Source organism: Micropterus dolomieu, linkage group LG04, assembly GCF_021292245.1.
Source record: "Micropterus dolomieu isolate WLL.071019.BEF.003 ecotype Adirondacks linkage group LG04, ASM2129224v1, whole genome shotgun sequence".
Lineage (NCBI taxonomy): Eukaryota > Metazoa > Chordata > Actinopteri > Centrarchiformes > Centrarchidae > Micropterus > Micropterus dolomieu.
The window spans coordinates 5,065,439-5,088,046 of NC_060153.1; the positions used below are offsets into that span (position 1 = coordinate 5,065,439).

The 22,608-nt window shown below is 40.9% G+C and overlaps 4 protein-coding genes and 1 long non-coding RNA gene across 14 annotated transcripts in view; 1 reads left to right on the forward strand and 4 right to left on the reverse strand.

Annotated features, from left to right (window-relative positions):
- dchs2 (dachsous cadherin-related 2) overlaps positions 1-3,647 on the reverse strand; it is a 33,680-nt gene extending 30,033 nt beyond the window's left edge. For both annotated transcript variants that reach the window (XM_046048132.1, XM_046048133.1), the window contains exon 1: positions 1,760-3,647. In XM_046048132.1, coding sequence (XP_045904088.1) covers positions 1,760-3,505 — 1,746 coding nt within the window. In that variant the 5' untranslated portion in view covers positions 3,506-3,647. The remainder of the gene's footprint in view (positions 1-1,759) is intronic.
- Positions 3,648-6,282: 2,635 nt separating this feature from the next.
- plrg1 (pleiotropic regulator 1) lies at positions 6,283-12,064 on the reverse strand. The gene is made up of 15 exons (XM_046048205.1): positions 11,913-12,064; positions 11,570-11,676; positions 10,922-11,058; positions 10,689-10,742; positions 10,478-10,571; positions 10,243-10,333; positions 10,052-10,150; positions 9,817-9,909; positions 9,040-9,189; positions 8,794-8,895; positions 7,990-8,092; positions 7,765-7,873; positions 7,262-7,401; positions 6,955-7,148; positions 6,283-6,863 (listed from the first exon to the last, which is right to left on the reverse strand). Exons 1-15 carry the CDS (start codon positions 11,919-11,921, stop codon positions 6,804-6,806), a joined length of 1,542 nt encoding a protein of 513 aa, XP_045904161.1. The 5' UTR covers positions 11,922-12,064; the 3' UTR covers positions 6,283-6,803.
- A 3,367-nt stretch (positions 12,065-15,431) lies between these two features.
- On the reverse strand, positions 15,432-20,565 carry LOC123970254 (fibrinogen gamma chain-like). 9 transcript variants are annotated; one of them, XM_046048233.1, is made up of 9 exons: positions 18,374-18,623; positions 18,073-18,164; positions 17,948-17,992; positions 17,786-17,832; positions 17,251-17,381; positions 16,815-16,948; positions 16,513-16,697; positions 16,090-16,367; positions 15,432-15,884 (listed from the first exon to the last, which is right to left on the reverse strand). In XM_046048233.1, the coding sequence occupies exons 2-9, from the start codon at positions 18,133-18,135 to the stop codon at positions 15,697-15,699; spliced, it is 1,071 nt and encodes a 356-aa protein (XP_045904189.1). In that variant the 5' UTR covers positions 18,136-18,164; positions 18,374-18,623; the 3' UTR covers positions 15,432-15,696. The 9 variants fall into 9 exon arrangements, with proteins under 9 accessions (XP_045904189.1, XP_045904194.1, XP_045904190.1 ...); XM_046048238.1 differs by lacking the exons at positions 17,786-17,832; positions 17,948-17,992; positions 18,073-18,164; positions 18,374-18,623 and adding exons at positions 19,898-20,025; positions 20,316-20,451; positions 20,551-20,565; XM_046048234.1 differs by lacking the exons at positions 18,073-18,164; positions 18,374-18,623 and adding an exon at positions 18,641-18,739.
- Positions 19,899-21,168, forward strand: LOC123970287. The gene is made up of 2 exons (XR_006824917.1): positions 19,899-20,043; positions 20,954-21,168. It is a non-coding gene; the product is annotated as an uncharacterized LOC123970287 (long non-coding RNA).
- An 831-nt stretch (positions 21,169-21,999) lies between these two features.
- The window catches only part of LOC123970277 (fibrinogen gamma chain-like), a 4,863-nt gene continuing 4,254 nt past the window's right edge, over positions 22,000-22,608 (reverse strand). Inside the window, exon 9 of the mRNA XM_046048268.1 lies at positions 22,000-22,608. This exon is cut by the window's right edge and continues 1 nt beyond it. Coding sequence (XP_045904224.1) covers positions 22,459-22,608 — 150 coding nt within the window. The 3' untranslated portion in view covers positions 22,000-22,458.

A 22,608-nucleotide genomic window follows, 5' to 3' on the forward strand; every position in this document is an offset into this window, starting at 1 on the left:
AGACTGCATTAGTTTTAGCTAGGTGTACCTACCTGCTTTCCAATGTTTTATATTATTGTACATTTATAATCTTTGTATTTTGGACACATCACATTAAGCTCTGGGATGCTGTGCTGGGCATTTGTCATAATATTTTGTAATTTCATAGACTGAAAACTGATGACTCGATTCTGAAAGGAGCCCTAGTTGATTCTCTCTCAATTCTCTTCCATGTTGCTTTCGAAGACTCTTTCATATACAATATCTCACAGTACACCCCTTGCATTTTTGTAAAATATTTGATTATATCTTTTCATGTGACAACACTGAAGAAATAACACTTTGCTACAAAGTTAACTGTTACTGTTGTCTGTCTGTTGCAGAGTAAAAGTGTGTATGGAGCAACAGATTGTGAGTGACAATGTGCAACCAAACATCAGTGAAACAGCCTCTGTCTCACCTGCTCCAAATGGATTTGATTGTTTCTTCTTCTTCTGATTTTCTCAAAGTAACGTTTGTGCTTAGTCTGACTTCATCTCTTTTCTGAAGGTATCTTCAGAAAGACTTAAAAGTAAAGGGTCTAAGCTCGTATGCAAAACAACACACACAGTTTGGCTAAGTCACTCTACAGTGAAAAAAGACTTCACTGAAAAACTATGATTTCTATTATTTTCACTCCCTATTTATTTAAAATCTGAATTAAATGCCAAATATCACTTACGTTTACACAAAATGTATTGGTAAATGAGGCTTCTTTTGTAATGGGCTTCAGCTTGTGCCAGGCTGCAGGAGTGTGGTACCAGGCATCACATCTGTAATAGTGTGTGTGTGTGTGTGTCTGTTGCTTAGGAAGAACACTATTGTCTTTGTATATATAGACTGAAGGCTACTTTTGTCTTATGCGATGTAAGAAGGAGACAGCAAGACAGAGAGCTTAAGATGTTGAATGTTCACACTGGAGATTTTTTTTAAAAACAAAAGTAGTTGATATATAACTGATGTATAACTGAATTGCTGTTTTTTTTTGTCAGTGACAGGCTCAGGTTGTTATTATAAGTGTCTGACAACATTATGGAAAGAGATACCTTTTTGTTAAACCAGAAACAGTCTAACAGCTATGTCACTCTCATCAAAGCCACCAGACTCCTTTAACAAAAACAGCTATTTTGTTATTTGTGAATGATTATTTGACTAATTGTTTAATCTGTAGTATCAATTGGCCAGGTTTTAAGATTCAGAGATTTCTGCATCCATCACCAATACAATGGAAGTGAATGGAATTTCATTAGTGGTGCTCACAGCATAAAAAAAATACATTTAAAACCGCTTACAATGTGTTCTGTGGATTATCAAGAGTAAGCAGGACAATGTTTCTGGAAAGACATGTTGCCACCGAACATTAATACAAATTTTCAGTGCTTAAACCACCAAATTTAAATTCTGATCACTTAACTTTTTTTGGGTGAGGGGCATCATGGCGGCCTAAAAGTTTAAGACACTGACCATACAATTCCCATTTCCCTAGTTTGACGTCCGGCTAGGTACCTTTGTTGCATTTCTCTCTCTGCATTTCCTGCCAGCTCTACATACAGTACTTTCTAATGAAGGCATACAAACGCCCCGCCAAAAACATGAAAAGTGTACAGGGGTGAAGACAAAAATCTCACTATCTCAAAAGCTGGACAATTAAACAAAACTATTTGCATGGTAAGTTACCCATAAGGGAAACAGTTATTTATGTATTTGTTTACAATTTTCAGCTAAATATTCTCCAACATACCTGTAAAAAGCAGCTCCCAATGTCACTGTGCTCTGGTATGGACACATTGTATAGCTGCTGCTGGAAGACAGGCTCGTTATCATTGACATCCTCCACCTGCACAGTGACTGTAGCCGTGGCTGACAGAACCGGTTCTCCTCCATCAGCCGCCACCACCAGGAACCAAACCTCCATCTGTGTCTCTCTGTCCAGAGCTGCAGCTGTTGTGACGAGGCCTGATTCCGGATCGATACTGATCAGGCTGTCCTGGTTGGATTTGAGGATGGAGTACCTGACGTCCGAGTTGACGCCCTCATCTGCGTCTTGGGCCTGCATCTGGATGATGGAACTCCCCTGAAGGGCGTCCTCGGCAATGCTGATGATGTATACATCCTTCTCAAAAGCTGGGTGGCAATCATTGGTGTCAGCCACCCTCAGGAGGAATACCATCTCACTGCTCAGGGGTGGGCTCCCAAAATCTGATGCTTGCACCTTCAACTCATACAGATCCTTTTCTTCCCTGTCTAGCTCTGCATTGACGCACAAAGCATACAGAAAATCATCTGTTTGCTTCAGGGTGAACTTCCCATCACCCCCCTCAAGCGTGACAGCGACCCTCTCCTTCTCAAAGTCGGGGTCTGACACGGAAATCCGGGCAACATAGTCCCCAATTGCTGCTGCCTCTGACACCACTGAATCACCTGTCTCACTGAGAAACAACACACTGATGGTGGGACTATTATCGTTCATATTAAGCACCTTCACACCCACAAAAGTGCTGCTGTACTCAGGCTGAGCCCCGTTATCTTTTGCGCTGATGATCAACTCATGAAAAGACTGAGTTTCATAATCAAGCAGCTTGTTGAGATACACCACCCCACTGGTTTCGTTGATGGAGAACACCTCATTTGGGTCACTCTGCCGCCTGTTGATCTCATAAGTGATTCTGCCGTTGTCGCCCAGGTCGAGGTCGGAGGCGTGCACCTGACACACAGCAGACATCACCGGAGCATCCTCAGGCAGTGAGGCGTGATATTCAGTCTGGTTGAACACAGGAGGGTTGTCGTTCTCATCCAGGACATGGATGTTCACCTTAAGAGTTCCCGTCCTGGCTGGGACGCCACCATCAAAGGCCTCAATGGTGAGGGAGTAGAAGTCCAGTGTTTCCCGGTCTAGTTTGCTTGTGAGGATGACATCCAGGCTTAGGTGGTTACCAGATCCACTGCGATACTCCAGGTGGAACAAGTCCCCCATTTCAGTCTCTGTGATCCTGTATCCCTGGGTACCAAACTCACCCTCATCCTCATCTTTAGCACCTTCAAGCTGAAATCGACTTCCTGGGGGGCTCAGTTCTGATATTTCCAGGTCAGCCTCCTCTGAGGGAAACACGGGGGAGTGGTCGTTCACATCTTTCACCTCTAGTTTAACTTTTATCATCTCACCTGTGAGAGTGGCTGCCACAAATTCATACTTATCTCTGCTCTCTCTGTCCAGGATCACAGCAGTGGAGATGATCCCCGTGTCTGCGTCTATTTCCAGGTCTCTGAACACATAGGAGTCTCTGCTCTCTGAGATGAAGAATCCAGTGCTTGGCCTGCTTAAAACGGCTCCCAGATCTCCAACGATGGTTTTGGCAGGCAAACCCTCTTTAACAGAGAGCGTCAGGTTGAACACCTGCCCGAGCGACTGCGCGCAAAGCAGCAACAGGACGAGCGTCGGAAAGAGCGAAGTAGCGGCATTTTTGCGACCCATTCCTCCTTTACACATGGCTTTGAACTCTTGGTTAGTAAGTCGACGTAAGGCTACATATTTCCGTGTAAAAATTCAAAATCATAAATCACATTTTACAGCGTCTCTCCAAACGAAAACGGGTAAATGCGCCGTGCATTTTTGCGCGCAGGAAAACCGCCAGCAGTCATTCTCCATCACAATATTTCAACAGCTTGAGTGATTTTGGAGAGTAGAAATCCACACATCTAGTGACGCTAATCCCCTGAGCTTCTTCACACATCATGGCACTGAGTGGCCACAGAGCACCAACTGTGCGCATTGAACACACCTCCTGGCAGGCGGCACGTCCCACACTGATCGGATGTGGCCCTGATTGCTTAAGATTTAATTAGGCCGAGAGATTAAGTGCCACGTGCTGGCAGTTGACCTGTTGAAAATCATAAAGTGTGCATGAAAGCAGAAAAAGGTGGCAGTAGCTCAAGCTCAGTCAGCTCGGGTTAAGAGATACAGAGCTGAAGAGGTGCCAGTTCACCTCCTGGGCACTGCCGACGGTGGCCTTGAGAAAAGTCCTGAACCCACAACAACCCTCGCGCTCAGATCACTCCATGTGTAGATGTGTAGCCTAGTTGCATGCTGAATAGGTTCCATTTGAATATGTGCGTGGACCTGTGTGTGTAATAATAACAGAGTGAAAAAACATTGACCCCCTAACGGGGATATAAAGTTTGTCTTCATCTTCTTATAAACCAATCAGTGATTTAGCACGCCTTGTTTTGGTTAAGTGGGATAATTCAAATAAGCGGTTTAATGAGGTTAAGTTTTCACAAAAGCCCATCCAGTGTTGGGGTGGCTCCATCTACTGGTAAAAACATAAACTGCAGGCATTGCACAATGAAATATGTTCTTGTAACTCCCAACAGACAATCAAGCAAAGTTTATGGGGCCAATGGCGCGCTCAGTGTGCAAAAGTGTCAACAAGATTTTAAGCGACTGAAATGATGCTCGTGTGCATTTTATGGAAAAAGTGCACGTGACACTAATGTTTTTACATGCGCACAGATGTTAGGTGTGTTTTTTGTCCCTGCTTTTAGTTGTTAAAGCAGGGACAAAAGAAAGCATTCCTTTTAGCTGTGTCTGTTGCTATAATTTGTGCACACCTGTTATTTAAACTCTTTTTTTATACTACAAATCTTTCTATGTATTTACAACCTTGAATTAGATTTTTTTGAAGTTTAACAAATGATGATAACAACTGGCTTTGAAATCTCCTCTGAACATTCGTCTTTGAGCCCACTGCCATAAAATTAGGACAGAACATTGAAACAACCTCAGCATAAGAAAATCACCCCATGTGATGAATAAGGAGATGGAAATCGCTTGCTTTATGGAAGGCATAATGACACAGTTATAATCTAAGACTGGGCTACAGACAAATTAATAAAGATGGAAAGAGACAAATAAATTAATCAGAATACACAATAAAAGTGCAGGTTTGATGATAAGTGCTCAAGGTTCTGTTAAATACGTATTTTGTAATATATTTTTAATTGCCAGTTGTCTGTGTTTGTCTTTTCTTTTTAAGCAACCATAGAAGACAAACTAAGAATTCCATTGGACAGTACAACTTGTTCTCTACACATATCATGGTTAAGCTTTGAATTATTTTATTCTATGCTTGTTATAGAATCCAGGCCTCCATAAACATTTTGAACCTTGGAGCCCTTATTAGTCTGGCAGGCCTTAGTAGCCATCATGCATCCTCCCATTGGTGCCTGCAAGCACCGTCACCAAGCAACAGATGTAACTTGAGCTGTATACCTGAGTAAAGAAACTGCAGAGCTACTGCGGGCCTGCTGTGGGTAGACTTCAGGTGAGGAGGCCTTTTGGTAAAATGAGTGTTATCCCATCAGCCAAACATTTGTGTTTAAATTCATGTAACAGTCTCAGTGATTCATTTTCAGAGAAAGAGAATGTCTTGGCCAAATTACGTGTATTTTAGCCGCAGGTATTTTACATCTACTGTCTATGGTGATGCCTTTAGAAATGCAGAAAAGGATGAGGAGCATTTTGAGATGTGTCTCAGGTCTCTGGAGGAGGAGATCATGTTTAAGGCCCATCACCTCCTAGCATTTAAAGAACCTCTAGAGAGCGGGTTTAACAGTCAGAACCAACAAAAATCCGGCCTTAAGAAGAAACCGAGCCGAGGGTTTTGCCATGCTCTCTCAGAGCTCTACATCCAAGAGTCAGGTAGATATGGATGTAAAGCGCTCAAAAAAAAAAATTCCTCTGGGGTGCATGGATGTATGTAGGTCACGGAAATTAATAGCTGTGAACCAACTGACGCACACCGACATTCCTAGGATGTGTTTTTAACAGCTTTCATGTGGTTTTACACTGATATTTCAGAATAATCCAAAGTGGGACATTGTGAAAATATTGGTGTAATGTAACTGCATGGCTAGATACTTCTTGAAGTATGCACGGAAATGTCATTCTTGTAACTCTGGTGAACCCTTTAATCTAAAAAGCAATCTGACATATACACACAAAAAATCAGCTGGTGGGCTAACTATCTATACCTCTATTAAAATTTGTGTATTTGATGTATCTTGTTGTGCTGCGCTTTCCCAGGTGAGCAGCTAACCCGCCCAACTGGTGACACTATAAGCACAGTGGAGCTCAGTGATACACTTGGAGACAATTGCTACTGGGAGGAGATTAAGGGCAACAGCTGCAAGTAATACAGGAACATTGTCACCAACAGATACCTTAAGTACATAAAGCCCTTCACTGAACAAAAGACAAAGGCAGTGTGTGAAAAATGTGGTCTTTATTAAATGGAGCAAAATAAACTTCACATTTTCAGCCAGAAAAAGGGCAATGTTTGTTTCCACATCTGTACAACTGGCAATTCTGTTGAGTAAATACAAAAAAAAATTTTCACAAACAATTTATTCGACACTGCAGCCAGAAGCAGGTCTACTCTGAGGCCAATCCGTCTGTATATAAGGAGTGGTCGATCAGACACACCATAGCCATCAGAGAGCAGTCATCATCAAGAACAAACACTCAGGGGAGGTTCCTGGCACTCCAAAATGGCCACTTTACCGGACTAATGTCATACAACGACGACTGCAAATGGTTTTTAGAATAAAACGGGACAATTGAACGTCATATCGGGATGTGGTTGCTTCTGTTAGACACGTTAGCTATGAAGAAGTTTGACTGATGGAAAAAGTAGTAGCAAGAAAAACCTGACGTATATCTACAACAGGAGATTTGGTAGAAATAAAATGAAACGTTACTGTGATAAAGAGGAACAAATATAAAATCATTAGAATCTTTTTCTCTTGAGGATTTCTGGTTTCCAGTTGATTGGATGGCTTTCTTCCGTCTGCAAGAAAGAAAACAGGAGTTGTCACATGATCAGCTTGGGAACTCACACTTCAATCTAAATTGACTTTAAATAGAACAGTGTAACTTACGGCAGTGTCGTCTTCTTTGTATACTTTAATGGTCTTGTCAGCCTCAGCGGTGATCAGCCTGCTTTCTGAGTTGTCGAACATGCAAGCAAAGATGCCGGACTCGCTGTCCAGAGATCCAGGCTGCACAGCTGCATGAATCCGCTGGAAGTTGTAGCCTGTCCTCCAGTCCCACATGTGGATGGTTCCGTTGTCAGCTACAGAGAGAACAAAAATGCTACCATCTTAGTAAGAATTAAAAGTGAAACATTTTCTGTGGATGAAACAAGCTGTTTAGGAAGAAAGTGACAGTGTAGCTAGTTATGAATACCTCCAGACACCAACACGCCATCAGAGTTGACAGCCAGAGTGTTGATAATGGCGTTGTGGCCCGACAAGTTCTGGATGAAGTTGCCATCTGGGAACATCCACTGCTTGATGTTATCAGCAGAACCAGAAGCAAACGTGTATCTGTAAAACACAGGTAATAAGATGACAACAAATTAAGTACATTACTCTTAATTAGTTTTCATTACGGTATAATAGGTATAATATAATCCCCTAGGATATAATATCTTACTGTTCATAATAACTCAAAAAGAGCTTTGACTAATGATTTGTTTTGTAATTGATTAAGCTTTTAGTCCATTAAAATAAAGATGAAAATTTGTATCGCCCCATCAAACCCCATACGGATTCAATTTAATATTATATAAAACTGAGGAAAGCCAAAACTCCAATTACTCTTAACCATGTAATTGTTTCAGCACTATCCTTAACAACACTAACTAATTAAACCATATATGTTTGGGTTCGGTAACCTCGGTGACTTACTGTCTGGGGTGCAGCACAATACTTCGGACAGACTTCTTGTGGTTTGTCAGAGTCGCTCTGGTTTTTCCAGCAATCAAATCCCACAGTCTGATGGTTGAATCGTGACTGCCTGCAAGAAATTAATCAGTTGCAGTAGTTATCTGACATTAACAGTGAAAAGGCCAACCAATCGGCTACAAGGTCAACCACTTAATGGTGATACACAATGATTTGTTTGGCATTTACCAGTGATGATCTGTGGTTCTGCAGCCTGACATCTCACTGTGGCAACAGTGTTGGTGTGGCCCGTTAGTGTGTGCACGTTCGCTTTTGTCCTGATGTCCCACACCTGCATGGACAGAGAAAAAAATCCAATTACTTTAATTAATGAATCCTGCAGAGGCCTTAATTACACGCATCAAATTCAAAACATATGCAACAGCTGCCTGATGTAAGGATGGTCTCTTTAAACACCAGTCCATTCTGAAACTTGTACTCCTTCGGTTTTGTGGGAGAGATACATGCTTGGATACACCCCACATAAAACTACACCAAAACCAAGCAAAAAGAAAGCATTTTTTTTTATTATTAGGGAAGAATGAGTGTGGTATTCATTATTAAACTACTGTTCAATAATGACAGGTATAAGGTGACAAATGCAGAACTGTGAAAACCAGAAGTTATTCATGCTTGGAAAACACAACACAACATAAAGAGCTGAACGCAACCCACAGAATGGTAAATCACAGCCAGGAGCAGAGCAGCCATGATGTTTAGCAGAAAATTCAGATACTGGAACCCTCTTGCCTGAATCTCAAATGAAGTTTTTTTAAAACTCAATCCAGAAGTAGGTAATTTTCAAACCCACATTTGTTTACATGCTTTTATCCACTTGTAATTGTGCAGAGGAAAATGTGAATGAAAATGCAACAGTGACTGCTGAAAGTAAAGGTGAAAACAAAACAAAACTTAAAACAAAACTGAACCTGTTAAATTTCAACGTTAACATTCGTTTACATTCAATGACGAACATGCAACGTATGAGCTCACCCTTGCTGTGGCATCTCTGCTGCACGTCACCAGCACGTCAATGGTTGGATGTAGGTCTATACCATACACAGCACTAAGGTGTCCGTGGTAGTGCCTGATGACCTAATACACAGATTGACATTGTCAACAGGATCCAGAAATACGACAAATCCAATGAAAAGTCTTTTTATGGCTTTTTAAGACTTGTATGTATGGGTTCGGAAGTAATTCCATTGCATCAACCTCTTTCTCATTTTGATGTCATACCTTGTTGTACTCCAGATCCCAACACTTGACCTGCTTGTCTTCTCCACAGGAGAACAGGTAAGGGCTGCGAGTGCTGACCGCCACACCTCGCACTGTACTGATGTGTCCAGTCAAGGAGAGTTTCAGTTTCCCACTGGCCAGGTCCCAGATCTGTCAAGACAAACACCCATCAAGTTATGTTATGAACATTACAGAACATTTCCAGAAACAGTGCCATCTTGAGGTGACAGGAGGGATGTTATCATGAAAGCTGCAGCTGTAGACACTAGAAAAAGTGCTATACTGATCCAGCCTGTGGGTCCAGAAGAAAATGTAAAGGCGCTAAATATATAAAGTCTGATTTGATTAAAAGAAAAGTGTAATAATGCTGCAATTAACCATTCTGGCATTCATAAACCTACTTAAAATACAACAGATTGAATGAAAGAGAGGTTAGAAAAAATTTAGCACAGTAGATGAGGGGTAAATAGACCCTGCATCTCAGTCTAAATCAGTGAGATAAAGTTGTCTCAGTTGTCATCATGTGAGCAAACTGAGATGACTCCACGGCAACTGAAACAACTTCAATTTGCAGATGAAGACCATGGGATGCAGCTGAGAGCACTGGAGATAGAAAGTAGACCTTGAGTTTTTAATTTTGTCAAACTGCTATTCCTGAGATCAAAAAAGTGCTTTCATGCTCAAAATGTGTTCTTGTTCTTACACATCAAGACACTCTTAAGTATAAAACCTCTGGATAACATTCATTATGAATTCGTTATTTTCAGCTTCACTCACCTTTATGGTTCTATCAGCAGACCCTGTGACAAACCACTGATTCCCAGGCTCCACAGCGATGGACCTCACCCAGCCAAGGTGACCACTGATGACCTATCAGATAAAACATAGTACTGTTAAAAATAAGGAAACATCCCAGATGTAGGCTTCACTTTGGCATCAGTGCAGCAGGCACATCTACAAATAATGGGAAAATACAGCACACAAAGGAAAAGTTAAAATGATTTGTAGTTACCCGAAACAGCTTCCATGGTGGATGCCACTGGGGTTTAGGCATGGTTGGAGCTTTCCTCATTAGCGAAGAATTTCTGGTGCCGCCTCCCTCCAAGAGAGACTAAAATAAATGCATTCATTATCAGCTCTGCGCTGCTTTCAGAGATTTTACAACAAGGGTAACAAGATAGCTTTAAACACACTTCAACCTACCACAGCAGACGACTGAGGGTGAGACCTCTCCGCTGCTCCTGCATGCCGATGGATGTCACCAACACTAGCAGCGGTGCGGCTTACGTCCTGCCTGAAATTCAACAACGTGAACCTTTGTTTATATAAGTTCTTTCAAAATCCTGAAAAGTTCCAGATATATGACTTCACATTGAGTGTTTATACCAAATTACTACCAATAACTTATTACACTAAAACACTGTAGGGGGGGCGTTACCTGGCCTGTGAGGGGGGCAAAGCCAGTGCCATGGAGTGGACACCTCCCTCACTTGGATTCCTGTGCAACTTTGTGTCAGCAGTCAAGGCCACTCCTTTTGAATACAAAAACACTGTCATAAACACTAGAATAATGCTGATGCAGTTCACTGAATGGGCTCAGAACACTTATACACATGCAGTTTGGTTAAATTAATAAGCATAGTACTTACCAGGTCCAGAGGGATAAGCGTGTGTCCCAGTGATCAGGTAGTCTGGGTCATCCCCTGAAAGACATTGGAATAAAAACCACCAAATCTAATGAGTGAGTTCTAGAGCATCAATGTTCAGGACAACAACAACAACCTTTTTAGTTAGTCCAAATAAATTACAAAACAAAAACTGGGCTTTCTGGATCGACTGTTATGATACTGAGGGTAACATGCAGTGTTTGTTTCATCCTCACCTGGTTGCGTGTAGCCCTGGTGGCCTTGCATGCTGCCAGGAAGCAGTGAGACTCTGTCTTTCCCTTCCTTCAGGACAGGCATGTGTAAAACTGCACCATATTCCGCTTTCAGTTTCACACCCATCTTTAACTTGAAGCTACAAATACAGGAGACAATGGTGCATCATTTCTTCTTCAAAATCACTCATGTGCTCACTCAAGTAATGATTCTGTCATGTTATCATTTGGTCTTCAATGTCAAAACAAACATTAAGGTCCACAAAAGGCTGAGGAGAACTCCTGAAGTTTAGGGGAAAGTTAAGGGAAACATTTCTATGCCCATTCGATCTTGTTAATTTAAATTTAAAATTAATTAACAAAGAGCTACTAGACATCATTTTGACAAGCCTAAAGATCTGACAGACTAATCAAAATCATGACAACAGAAATAAGAGCAATTTCACTGTTGTTTTTCTCTGTGACTTCCTGACCACACAGTAAAATTGAAAGCAAAAACCGCTGCCCCTCACCTACTGGACTACATTAACATTGCAGACAAATGCTTGTTTTAAACCCAGTTCAAGATGTGTTAAACATTAAATTTACTTGCAGAAAACAATGGAAATAAAATGCAACATAAATTAATGTACGTTAAGTTGCCAGAATTACCTTTCATCATCCTGTGCGATGGTTTTCGCATGGTCGGACACAAACATATCGTGCGTCCTTTTGAGAGATCTGAAAACCAGTGTGTGGACTGAGTGCTTCTGGACATCCTGTAGAAGAAAATAGTGTTTTATGTTAAAAATATTATATTTAACACATTTAAAGGGGGCAAAATTTATAAACGACTGTGACGTTACCCTGAAGTACAAGTTTTGCATACAAAAAATCGTATCGTAAACGTAACGCTTTCCAGCCATTAGCCGGGCCCGGCGGGGCACAGGTTCGGTAGCCAGCGCTTTGCGGGCGCAAAGAAACATACACGAAAATACTTCAAACCTCGCCTTACCTCAGTCATCGTGGTGATATAAACACAGAAAAAACACCGCAGTTGAAGAAAATACTTTTTCAACGATTGTAGCTTGGTCGCGCTCAAACATATATCACAACCGTGAAAACATGCCCATCACCAAACACCGACGACCACACGACCCGGAAGTAAACAATACCAACAGCAGCTGGTAGTTTGTCATCGCCACCTACAGGTCGGGAAATGTAAGCCCATGTAATTCTGCAAAAAAGAATAATAAAAATAATGTATTCCATAAATGTCAACATTTTGAATTTTCACTAATAATTAGTGTCAATATATTGATACAGTTAATGTAATTTAAATGAATGTAACTTGCACTCGTTGAGCACATGCCAAAGTTTGGTTTTCTTGTCTTGTGTACAGGCCATGTTTGCCTAACAGAGTACATTTACCAATGTTTATCCAATCCTTCAATGGCAAACAAATAAATAAAAATGTACCTAGTTGGTGCAAAGTGTGTGGGTTGCTATGTTGTGAAATAGTAGGGCTACAACTAAAACAACCCTGTTCTCCCTTCAGACCAACCTCAAAAACACCTGTTGACTGATAGGAATTTAGGGAGTGAGGGGAGCTGTATATCCTTTATATATCCCTAGCCTTTTGCATAACCATCCTCTATATTAGGCCATACAAAGGCTTTTGACATTTGGCGGAACCATCTACCTCGAGCCAAATGGATTTTGGACTCTACAGGTGGTTATCAAGGTGAGTGTGATGAGGCATGAGGACAAATACTACCAGTACACAATGCAAAGTAGATAAACTGTCCAAAAGGGGAATCAAAATAAACACGGCAACTGTGGCCCTGATAAGATCTAGGTCACCAAGAGGATTTGATGTCCTGTGAGACACAAAAACTGTAACCATATAATTCCTTCAGTTAGTCTTAGATGGTACTATTCTAAATGAATCTGTTTTTCTGGGGTCAGCTGAGGAAAAGTCTGTTTGGGGTGAGTTTATTTAACGTGAATACCCTGTCTAACCATGTCTATAAAGTTTACCCTTGAGGTTTTAGTGAGAAAAATAAAATCAGTCCTCATTTGTAATTTGTTTTGCAAATAAATCAAAACCAATGCTTAAAAATGTGTCTAAGAATAATGGCATGCAAAAAAGTATATTTGGTTGAACATGACTAAAATCTGATCTCATAGGATGACATAGGCTATAAACAGCTTGCTAGACATTCCTGTTATATCTACACTTTTAAAGGTTTTCGCATGATTTTTAGAGCTGCTACAGATGCGGCATTTCACGAGTTTTGGAAGTGCAGGAAAGGACAAAGTCAGGTGAACTTTGTCTTGATATGCAGATGACCATTGTCATCATGGTAACAAGAATGAACATGAGGTAAACATTGTGAAAGTTTAGTTAGGTTTAGGCAGTAAAACTACTTGGTTTAGTGAAATAACTTGGTTTGGGTCAAAATACGTCGGCTACGTTAGGAGGTTGAGTTACGATATGTAAGTTAACTTCCATCAGTAAGTTAAAAGAAGTCCATGCTGACTTTTGGTTTCACACAGGACACGAACAGCGGTCTGCCAGGTGAAAGTCCTGTCCATCCATCCCGCTGATGGATAATAAGACCTGGATGGGGTGCTGCTGCTAAACCTTGCTTTCAATGTTGCCCAGTGGCCACCTGTGGTATTGAGCTGCATGGGCCAAAAAAAACCCCAGCCCGACAGTGTTTACAATTTTTAAGCCCAAGCCCGACCTGAGACTGACACCAATGTCATATATTAATACTCTAAGCTCTCTCTGAGGCGTGCTTTCTAATGTGTGCTTCAAACATAACTACCAGTGCCACCAACAATAGACAATTAGGCTATGTCTAATATTTATAATATAATCAATATAGCCTACAACATTTCATACAGTGTATGTATAAATGGATACAATGGAAGGAGAGAAGTTAAATCAGTCAGAGCCCGATCTATACAAAAAAACTTGACTCAGACCTCCACCCTGTGGTCCAAAAAGCACATTTCCCTTAGACCACCATATTAAAAAAGACGTTTGTGAAAATATATTTGTGAAACTTTCCTCATGCAAAAAAAGTGATTGAAGAATCTGTGATGTCATCACTATGTAAAGTCTATGGGCAGAGTAGGAACTTGCAGGTAAGATATGCAGGTGAAACATTACTGCACATATTTGTTGGGCTGCATACCCAGAAGCTAGAAATGTTTTTGGTGTATATGCCAGGCATATGAATGGGCACCATCTTTGGATCCAGTACCCAGGGGTTTATTCAAATACTCATATTTCCATACTATTTTGGATGACAGAAAAATATCTAGTATGTCCCAATATATAGCATGTCAAATACAATATGCCAAAAACACCAGGATGTCCTGCATTCAGTTGCATTTTGCAGTGTGCAGGCCAGCATGCTTTTTTTCTAGCTATTCTGACCACAATCCCCTCTGCATAGCATGCGCATGAGCAAGAGTCAAAGTTTAAGGGGCAATGTTTTGATTTTGAAGTAGTATGTCCCAATTCTTTGTATACTGCATTCAAGTTGCAAGAGTACATACTTTGTGAGGGCAGATGCAGTATGTACTAATAGTAAAAAGAAAAAGTATGAGATTTGGAATGCAGCACAGATAATCCAAATCATAGCTTCTGTAATAAATACAACAATTGTGCAACTCATTTTAAATGATTATTGACAGGGGTCAGGGGGTGTCGATTAAATCAAGATAGCATAAACAAATGAAGAAGACAAAATAATGAAATTTAAGGTGGTATTAGAAGTAATTCTCAGGAAAACTCATGATGTCTTACAAAGCACTGCTTATTGAAGCAAACAGAGTGTGGACACAATGTGGTACCAAACTAATATGAAGAATACTTCCAATCTGGGGATATCTATCCTTCTTAGACATGCAGAGATTCACTAAGTGTCCAAATAAGATTATTGTGCACCCCTCTATGCTTGTTTGAAGATCCTATTGGATTTTGGTTCTAAACAAGACACTGTGCTTACCTAAGTCAACCTAATTCATGTTGTGTGTCATTCAAGTTACATGCAACACTTTCTAAAGAGAGTCAGTCAGTCAACAAAAAAACCCCTTGGGTTACCTAGGAAGTGGCTCACAGAGTGCATCCTTACTGAGGCAAATGCTTCAAACAGGCACAATAGGCAGAAAGGAGAGACAGATTCTGACCTACTGTTTTGGCTTACTTTAGCTCAGCAATTGAACTTATCATGACCAAAGGAAACCTGTGTCATAGTACACATTCAATTCTTCCACATTAATTTCAAACTTGATGCATTGCATTACATATAGGTGTGTAGAGCTGGTTTTTGCAATGTATTCAGACACATATTTTGGATTTTTTGATTATTTCTTTTCACCAGTTGCTTTTGTCTCATCTGCACATTGTTGTAACAAAACAGCTGCATGCCAAAGGACTTGGTTTTGACTCCAGGCTGGCAGACAAACTAAGTCCAGACCAAAGTAAGACGGCCAATGAGGTAACCCACAACTCATATTTGGTTAAGAAAATACTTTTATTTAGTGGTCAAAGCAACGCTGAGGACCACTTTTCTGAATGAAAAATGGGAAATTGTTGCCGGTCAGATCAGCAAAACATGGACACATCATAAAGTCGAGACATTATGGAGTCATGTTATTTACTAATTTCTGTCAGAGATCTTCCAAGGAGGCGTGTTATTTCATTTAAGGCGATTTCAGTGCTGTTATACTAAACACCTTAACTGCAGCCTTAACAGACCACAACCATATTAATCTACTTTTTAAGCATCTCCAAGTCCACCAAACTGTTTCTCCCCAGCCTGCTGTCGACCACCTGCTGTGATGCGACTGAGGGGAATGAACTTCATGGTGGTCTCTTTCAGGGAGTACCAGCGGTCGTGCCATGTGACCCAAATAATGCCGTTGTCGTAGCCAAATTCACCTGCATCCTTCTCTGTGTACCTGCCACCTAGATGAAGAGAACACAAACAGTTTAGAGTGAACCTTAAAGGACTGTTACTAATATGCTTGAATAACAGTTTGTTTCTTTGTGTTGAAGGGGGCTAGTTGCTAATTTGTTAATAAAAATAAAATCTTGGAGCCCTAAACAGCACGTTCAGGCAAATTAACACCAGTTGAAGGGTTTGGTGCTGGTTTCAGCCAGGTGGTCTTACCCTGGTAGTATTTGCCGTTCAAATGTGCAGCATGACATCTGTTCATCCACCAACCGGAGCCGTCCTGCGCAGCACAGTTGCCATCGTACTTGTCATTGTCCTTGTCGTGGGTACTGAACTGCATGCCATTGTGAGACGTGTAGAACTTATCACTGGGATCATCACCAAAGTCATAGCCATCGAAAGCATCTCCAGCATCACCGCCAAAGTAGAAGCCGTATGTTAGACGGTACATGTCGATCTCTGGTCCAACTCTGAACATGTTGTAGTCGGCATACCTGGAGAAAGGAAGCCACAGAGAGGAATGGAGGATTAATGTTGAGTATGGGTAACCTCTAACCTCCTTCTTCAAAGGAAACCTAATCCTCATGGTCATTTTTGCCTTGTGTGTGTATGTGTGTGTTGGTGTGTGTGTGAATGTACTTTTTGTTTCCTTCCCAGTCAACAAGTTCTATCCTGAGCACATTTGGCATGCTTGAAGTGGCAGTCAGGAGATGCATCTTCTCTAGGCCAAGCCAGAACTCAGTTGTGTCATCTGATGAGAGATAACCAAAGCCCTGCTTGTACTGAATCCAGTCCTTGCGGAAGTCCACGCTTCCATCGCGTCTCTGTAGACATGAAAAAGTGTCAAAATGTTCTTCTTCGACAAAATAATGTGTAGGAATCACACAGCACAAGATGGAGACAATAGAGGGCCATTTCCCTTGATTTTGTTCATGGCATACCCTCTGTATTACTGTAAAGCCACGTCCAAAGCTGTCAATCTCACAATAGACCAGAAACTGCTCTGTGGCTTTTGCTGGTTTCACATAGTAAAGACCACTGGTGGTGGCTCCTTTGTTTGCAACATCCTGACAGTCTGATGAAAAAAAATAACTAAAAACGTCACTCCAGACAATTGTTGTTCATTATAAAAAAGACGAGACATTACAAAACATATCTTTACTAGCTGTTATATAATATATATAATATATATAATAATAATAATAATAATAATAATAATAATATAATGTCCACATTTATTTTAATTATGTTTAGAAATGACTTATTTGAATGATCTAGAATAAATCTTATAATAAACTTTGCATTGATGCACTATATTATAGTCTCTAAATAAATGGGAATGCTCGAGGGTAAATTAAATGATCTTTTTCCTTTTACCTCTCCCTGTGGTAGGCTGGATCTTAACTGTGTCTTTGCAGGATTCCTTGCATTTCTGCTGCAGCTGAATGTAGAGTTGTTTCAAGTCTGCCATTTTCCTCTCGTTGTATGAAATTAAATTCTGAAGTTCACTGGAAAGACAAACAGATATGAGTCATGTGTCTCAGTTTCTTAAACAGTGAGAAGTACTAAACAATGGAGCTCCAAGAGGTTTTGCAAAATAGATAACACACAAATAAGAACATGAGAAAATGAAATAGAAGCAAAAAGAAGAAAATATGAATGAAATTTTGAAAAAGACATGAAACATAATAAAATTTGAGTGCTCAATAAATGTCACAAGTGAGTCTGAGTTTCTGTGTTTATAGGGGAAAGATGAGTCGTGGCAAAACGCCCCACTGGTGTACAGTCCTAGCTGTGCGGGCGTGGAGTGTTGGTGTGCGTTGACCTGGAGGTGTGGGAGGCTGGGTCAAATTGGCAATTGTTTCAAGTTCCTGTTGCAAATTGTCCAATCCCTGTTCACCCCGGCATATACCTCAGTAAGTAATCAGCCATTCCACATGTAGTTGGACAGTACTTTCCCTGAATACAGACAGCGCAAGTGAAAAACATTGATGATAGTGTTCTCATAAATATATACATATACAATCCACACAGCAAAAACATGTAAGGTCATTATTTGTAACTGCATACTTACAAAGCCATTCGTGGTGCATGCTGTAACATTGTCTACTCTGACTTGCTACACAAAAAAGACAAAAACGATTTTGATTTTTTCCCAATAAAACTGTGTGAGTGAAAAACCTAAATTCAGTGACTCACTCCTGATGAGAAGGAGAAAAGTAACAGAAGTCCTCCTGCTGCTGCAAGAAGTGATGGAGCCATGCTACTTTGGCCACCAGTTGTGGTCTTGCCTTCTTGGAGAATGACAAGCTGCTCAACTGTGTGGGATATTTATCTGGACAAGGTTCAGTGTTTGATGAGGGGTTCATATGCAAACATCCCACTCAGTAAAGCTGTGACTAAAACATCGTTTTGTGCAGTCATTTCCCAGATTGTATTTGGGGGGGGGGGCATAGCAGTCAAATCAGACACATCTTATTTTGTTTTCTTTTTAGCCTACCAGATACTTTACTTCTTACAGTTGGTTGTCAGCTGACCCAAGAGCAGATGTAGAACATAACAATTATTGGTAAAAACTAATAGTGTTTAAAGGTACTGTTGGTGAGATGGTAGATAAGGCTAAGGCAGGTTAGGTAAACAGCATGGCGAGAGCCGGTGTGTACACAAGAATCCTGGTGCACAGGAAAAACACACATTAGAGAGGGTCACTGGAGGCAACAACAAAACTACTAGTGAGTAGATACTGAAGACATGAGGCCACACGTACTTCACCACATTTAGACACTTGGAACACTCTTACGACAAGTAGTAGAAAGCCAGGAGTATTTGGATGATGAGATGATTGAAGTCAGGTGTGCTGCTCCACCAGGTGCCCTCGAATTTAGCCATGCCCATACACATATACACTCACTTGCCACTTTATTAGGTACACCTTGCTAGTACCGGGTTGGACCCACTTTTGCATTCAGAACTGTCTTAGTTCTTCATGGCATAGTTTCAACAAGGGGTTGGAAACATTCCTCAAAAACCTTGGTCCATATTGACATGATAGCATCGCACAGTTGCTGCAGATTTGTTGGCTGCACATCTATGATGTGAATCTCCTGTTCCGCCACATCCCAAAGGTGCTCTATTGGATTTAGATCTGGTGAATGTGGAAGCCACTGGAGTACAGTAAACACATTGTCATGCACAAGAAACCCGTTTGAGATGATTTGAGCTTTTTGACATGGTGCATTAACCACCTGGAAGTAGCCATCAGAAGATGGGTACACTGTGGTCATAAAGGGATGGACATGGTCAGCAACAATACTCAGGAAGGCTTCCACATTTAAACGATGACCCAAAGTGTGCCAACAAAATATTCCCCACACCATTACACCACCACCACTAGCCCGGACCGTTGATACAAGGCAGGATGGATCCATGCTTTCATGTTGTTCACACCATATTCTGACCCTACCATCTGAATGTCACAGCTGAAATTGAGACTCATCAGACCAGGCAATGTTTTTCCAATCTTCAATTTTCCCATTCTAGTGAGCCTGTGCAAGTTGGAGCCTCAGGTTCCTGTTCTTAGCTGACAGGAGTGGCACCCGGTGTGGTCCTCTGCTACTGCAGCCCATCTGCTTCAGTCTTCAACGTGTTGTGTGTTCAGATTTGCATCCCGGCAGTTTGATGAAAAAAATGTGTAGCGTAAAACATTGTCTGGCTCACTCCAGACTATTGCTGTTCATTATAAAACAGGATTCAATTTTATTTCACTTTATAAAAAACAAGGCAAAACATATCTTTACCTGCTGTTGGTGTGATTTATTTTTTGGGTAATAATGTTCACATTTAATTAAATTTTGAAGTTTAGAAATAACTAATTTGTTTAGTGTGTATTGATGCACCATATTGATTTAAGTCTCTAACTAAACATCGAACAAGGACAAACGTTGTTCAGATCAGGCATGATTGAGAAACCTCATGTGAAATGGTAATGACCAGATGGCTGATGATTTTATTTGTTTTCTTTTACCTGTCCCTGTGGTGGGCTGCATCTCAACTGTGTCTTTGCAACCCTCACTGCATTTCTGCTGCAGCTGAATGGAGAGTTGTTTCAAGTCAGCCAATTACTCGTTGGATGAAATTAAATTCTGAAGTTCACTGGAAAGACAAACAGATGTGAGTTGTATGTCTCAGTTTCTTAGACAGTGAGAAGTACAAAACAATGAAGCTCATAGATATTTTACAATATAGACATGACAAGCATAAGATGAAAAGGAAATCAAATAGAAGAAAGAAAAACAAAATATGAATGAAATTTGGAAAAAGACGTGAAACGTTAAGTTAGTCATTTAGTTCCTGCTTCTATAGGGAAAAGATGAGTCGTGCCAAAACACCCCACTGGTGTACAGTCCTAGCTGTGCGGGCGAGGAGGGTGGGTGTTCATTGACCGTGAGGTGTGGTCGGCTGGGTCAAATTGGCAATTGTTTTCAAGTTCCTGTTGCAAATTGTCCAAATCCTTGTTCATCCCGGCATATACCTCAGCAAGTAATCAGCCATTCCACATGTAGTAGGACAGTACTTTGCCTGAATACAGATGGGACAAGTGAAAAACATTGATATATATATATATATATATATATATATACAGTCCACACAGCAAAACTTAATTACATAACTACTTACTACTACAAAGCTGTCATTTGTGGCGCATGTGTCACGTACCCTCGGGCGTGATGACTGTTTGGTTGTTTTTGTTCTTTGTCTATGGTTTGTGTGCTGGGAGCTTGGTGTGTTTTTGTTTTGTCTTGTGGTGTTCTGTGTCACTCTACTGACAGTGCTCGGGGACGTGCCTATCTCTGGTTGCTCACACACCTGGCTGAGCTCGTCACCACACCTGCTCGTCATCTAATCATCTGCAGTACTTAAGGAGCAGTGACACATCCAGTCACTGCTGGATTGTTGTGAAGTATAGAATATGCTACAGCTTTCTAGCCAGTTTATTGATGATGCCTTTTGCTGCCTGCCTGAGCTGTATACTTCCTGTCTGTTTCTGCCTGCAACTTAACCGTGTGTCTCTCTGCCTCAGGAATCATCATTGGAGACTCAGTCCTGGAAATCCTGTCCGGAAACCCAGTTCGCCTAGCCCACGCTTCCTGTAAGCCAGTATTTGGATCTACCACTCTTCAAGCCTGCCAGCCAGCCACTCTCTGGATCACCCCCGCCTCTGGACTCCCACTCTCGCCTGCCAGCTTCCCCTTTTGCACCATTTACTCATTGTCTAAATAAACCGTTTAAACTCTTGTCCGATCTGCTTCTGGGTTCCCCTCAGAATCCTTACAGCATGTTGTGAAATTGTTTATCCTGATTTGCTACACAAAAAAGAAAAAGATGATTTAGATGTTTTTTCTCAAGAAAGCTCACTGCTTATGAGAAGGAGAAAAGTAACAGAAGTCCTCCTGCTGCTGCAAGAAGTGATGGAGCCATCTTGCTTTGGCCACCAGTTGTGGTCTTGCCTTCTTGGAGAATGACGAGCTGCTCAACTGTGTGGGATATTTATCTGGACAAGGTCCTTAGTTCAGTGTTTGATGAGGGGTTCATATGCAAACATCCCACTCACTGTGTAGGGACAAACTTGTGACTCCAAAGTCCAACGGAGGTCATTTCCCAGATTTAATGGGGATCTGTAACTGACAGCTTTAGCTGAGCTATCAGAGCACAGCCATATGTGACTTTACCATGAACTGTATATTTATGAATTAACCCAGTGCCGGTAATGATGACAAAGCAAGTCAAGAGAATGTTGACTCAGCTTTATATATCTTATCTTATTTACATGTACATGTCCCTGTAAACATTAACATTAGTATGTTGTCAATGAAGACGTGCCAACAAATACTGGACGAATGACATGTTTGTGAAACAAGACCACAACATGTCCATGGGAAATGCTCATTTTGAATTGGCTAGCAGATAAAACATTTTAATGTTAAAGACATCTTAAAATATGGAAAACAGTTTCTGCCAGGAAAATAACAAAATAAAGGAAATGCTCAGGAGAAAATAAATGTTATGATTATTGAGTGGTGTTGATCATATGAAGACAGCATAAGCAATTGAAGCAGACGAAATATGTACATTTAAAATGGTATTTATTTCAAGCCTGTTGCATTACATACAGGTGTATATTTCTGGTTTTGCAGTCAATTCAGACATATATCTTATTTTAGTGTTTTTGATTATTTCTTTTCACCAGGTGCATTTGTCTCATCTCCATATAGTTTCACAAAACAGCTGCTTGCCATATGGACTTTACTAGATTGTGCCTCCAGACTGGCAGCCATTCAGTCCAAACTAAAACTGTCCAATGAAGTAGTAATGACAATCCATATCTGGTTAGTGCATTAGGCAAAGCTGAAGATGAAAAGGAAAAATGTAAACATCAGTGTCCATGCTGGGTCAGATCAGCAAAACATGGACACATCAGAGATCTTCCAAGGAGGCGTGTTATTTCATTTAAGGCGATTTCAGTGCTGTTATACTAAACACCTTAACTGCAGCCTTAACAGACCACAACCATATTAATCTACTGTTTTAAGCATCTCCAAGTCCACCAAACTGTTTCTCCCCAGCCTGCTGTCCACCACCTGCTGTGATGCGACTGAGGGGAATGAACTTCATGGTGGTCTCTTTCAGGGAGTACCAGCGGTCGTGCCATGTGACCCAAATAATGCCGTTGTCGTA

What these genes read in the sequence shown, in the direction of transcription:
- plrg1 (XM_046048205.1), bottom strand. An exon ending in ATCGCACAGGATGATGAAAG is followed by an intron (nt 11,059 to 11,569) that starts GTAATTCTGGCA and finishes CTGTATTTGTAG; the next exon opens with CTTCAAGTTAAAGATGGGTG. An exon ending in TGGCGTGTTGGTGTCTGGAG is followed by an intron (nt 7,149 to 7,261) that starts GTATTCATAACT and finishes TTCTCTCTGTAG; the next exon opens with CTGACAACGGAACCATCCAC.
- LOC123970254 (XM_046048231.1), bottom strand. Translation starts at nt 18,242, where the DNA reads ATGAACCCCTCATCAAACACTGAACCTTGTCCAGATAAATATCCCACA. An exon ending in GCTTTACAGTAATACAGAGG is followed by an intron (nt 16,698 to 16,814) that starts GTATGCCATGAA and finishes TCATGTCTACAG; the next exon opens with AGACGCGATGGAAGCGTGGA. An exon ending in GAACGGCAAATACTACCAGG is followed by an intron (nt 15,885 to 16,089) that starts GTAAGACCACCT and finishes CTCTTCATCTAG; the next exon opens with GTGGCAGGTACACAGAGAAG.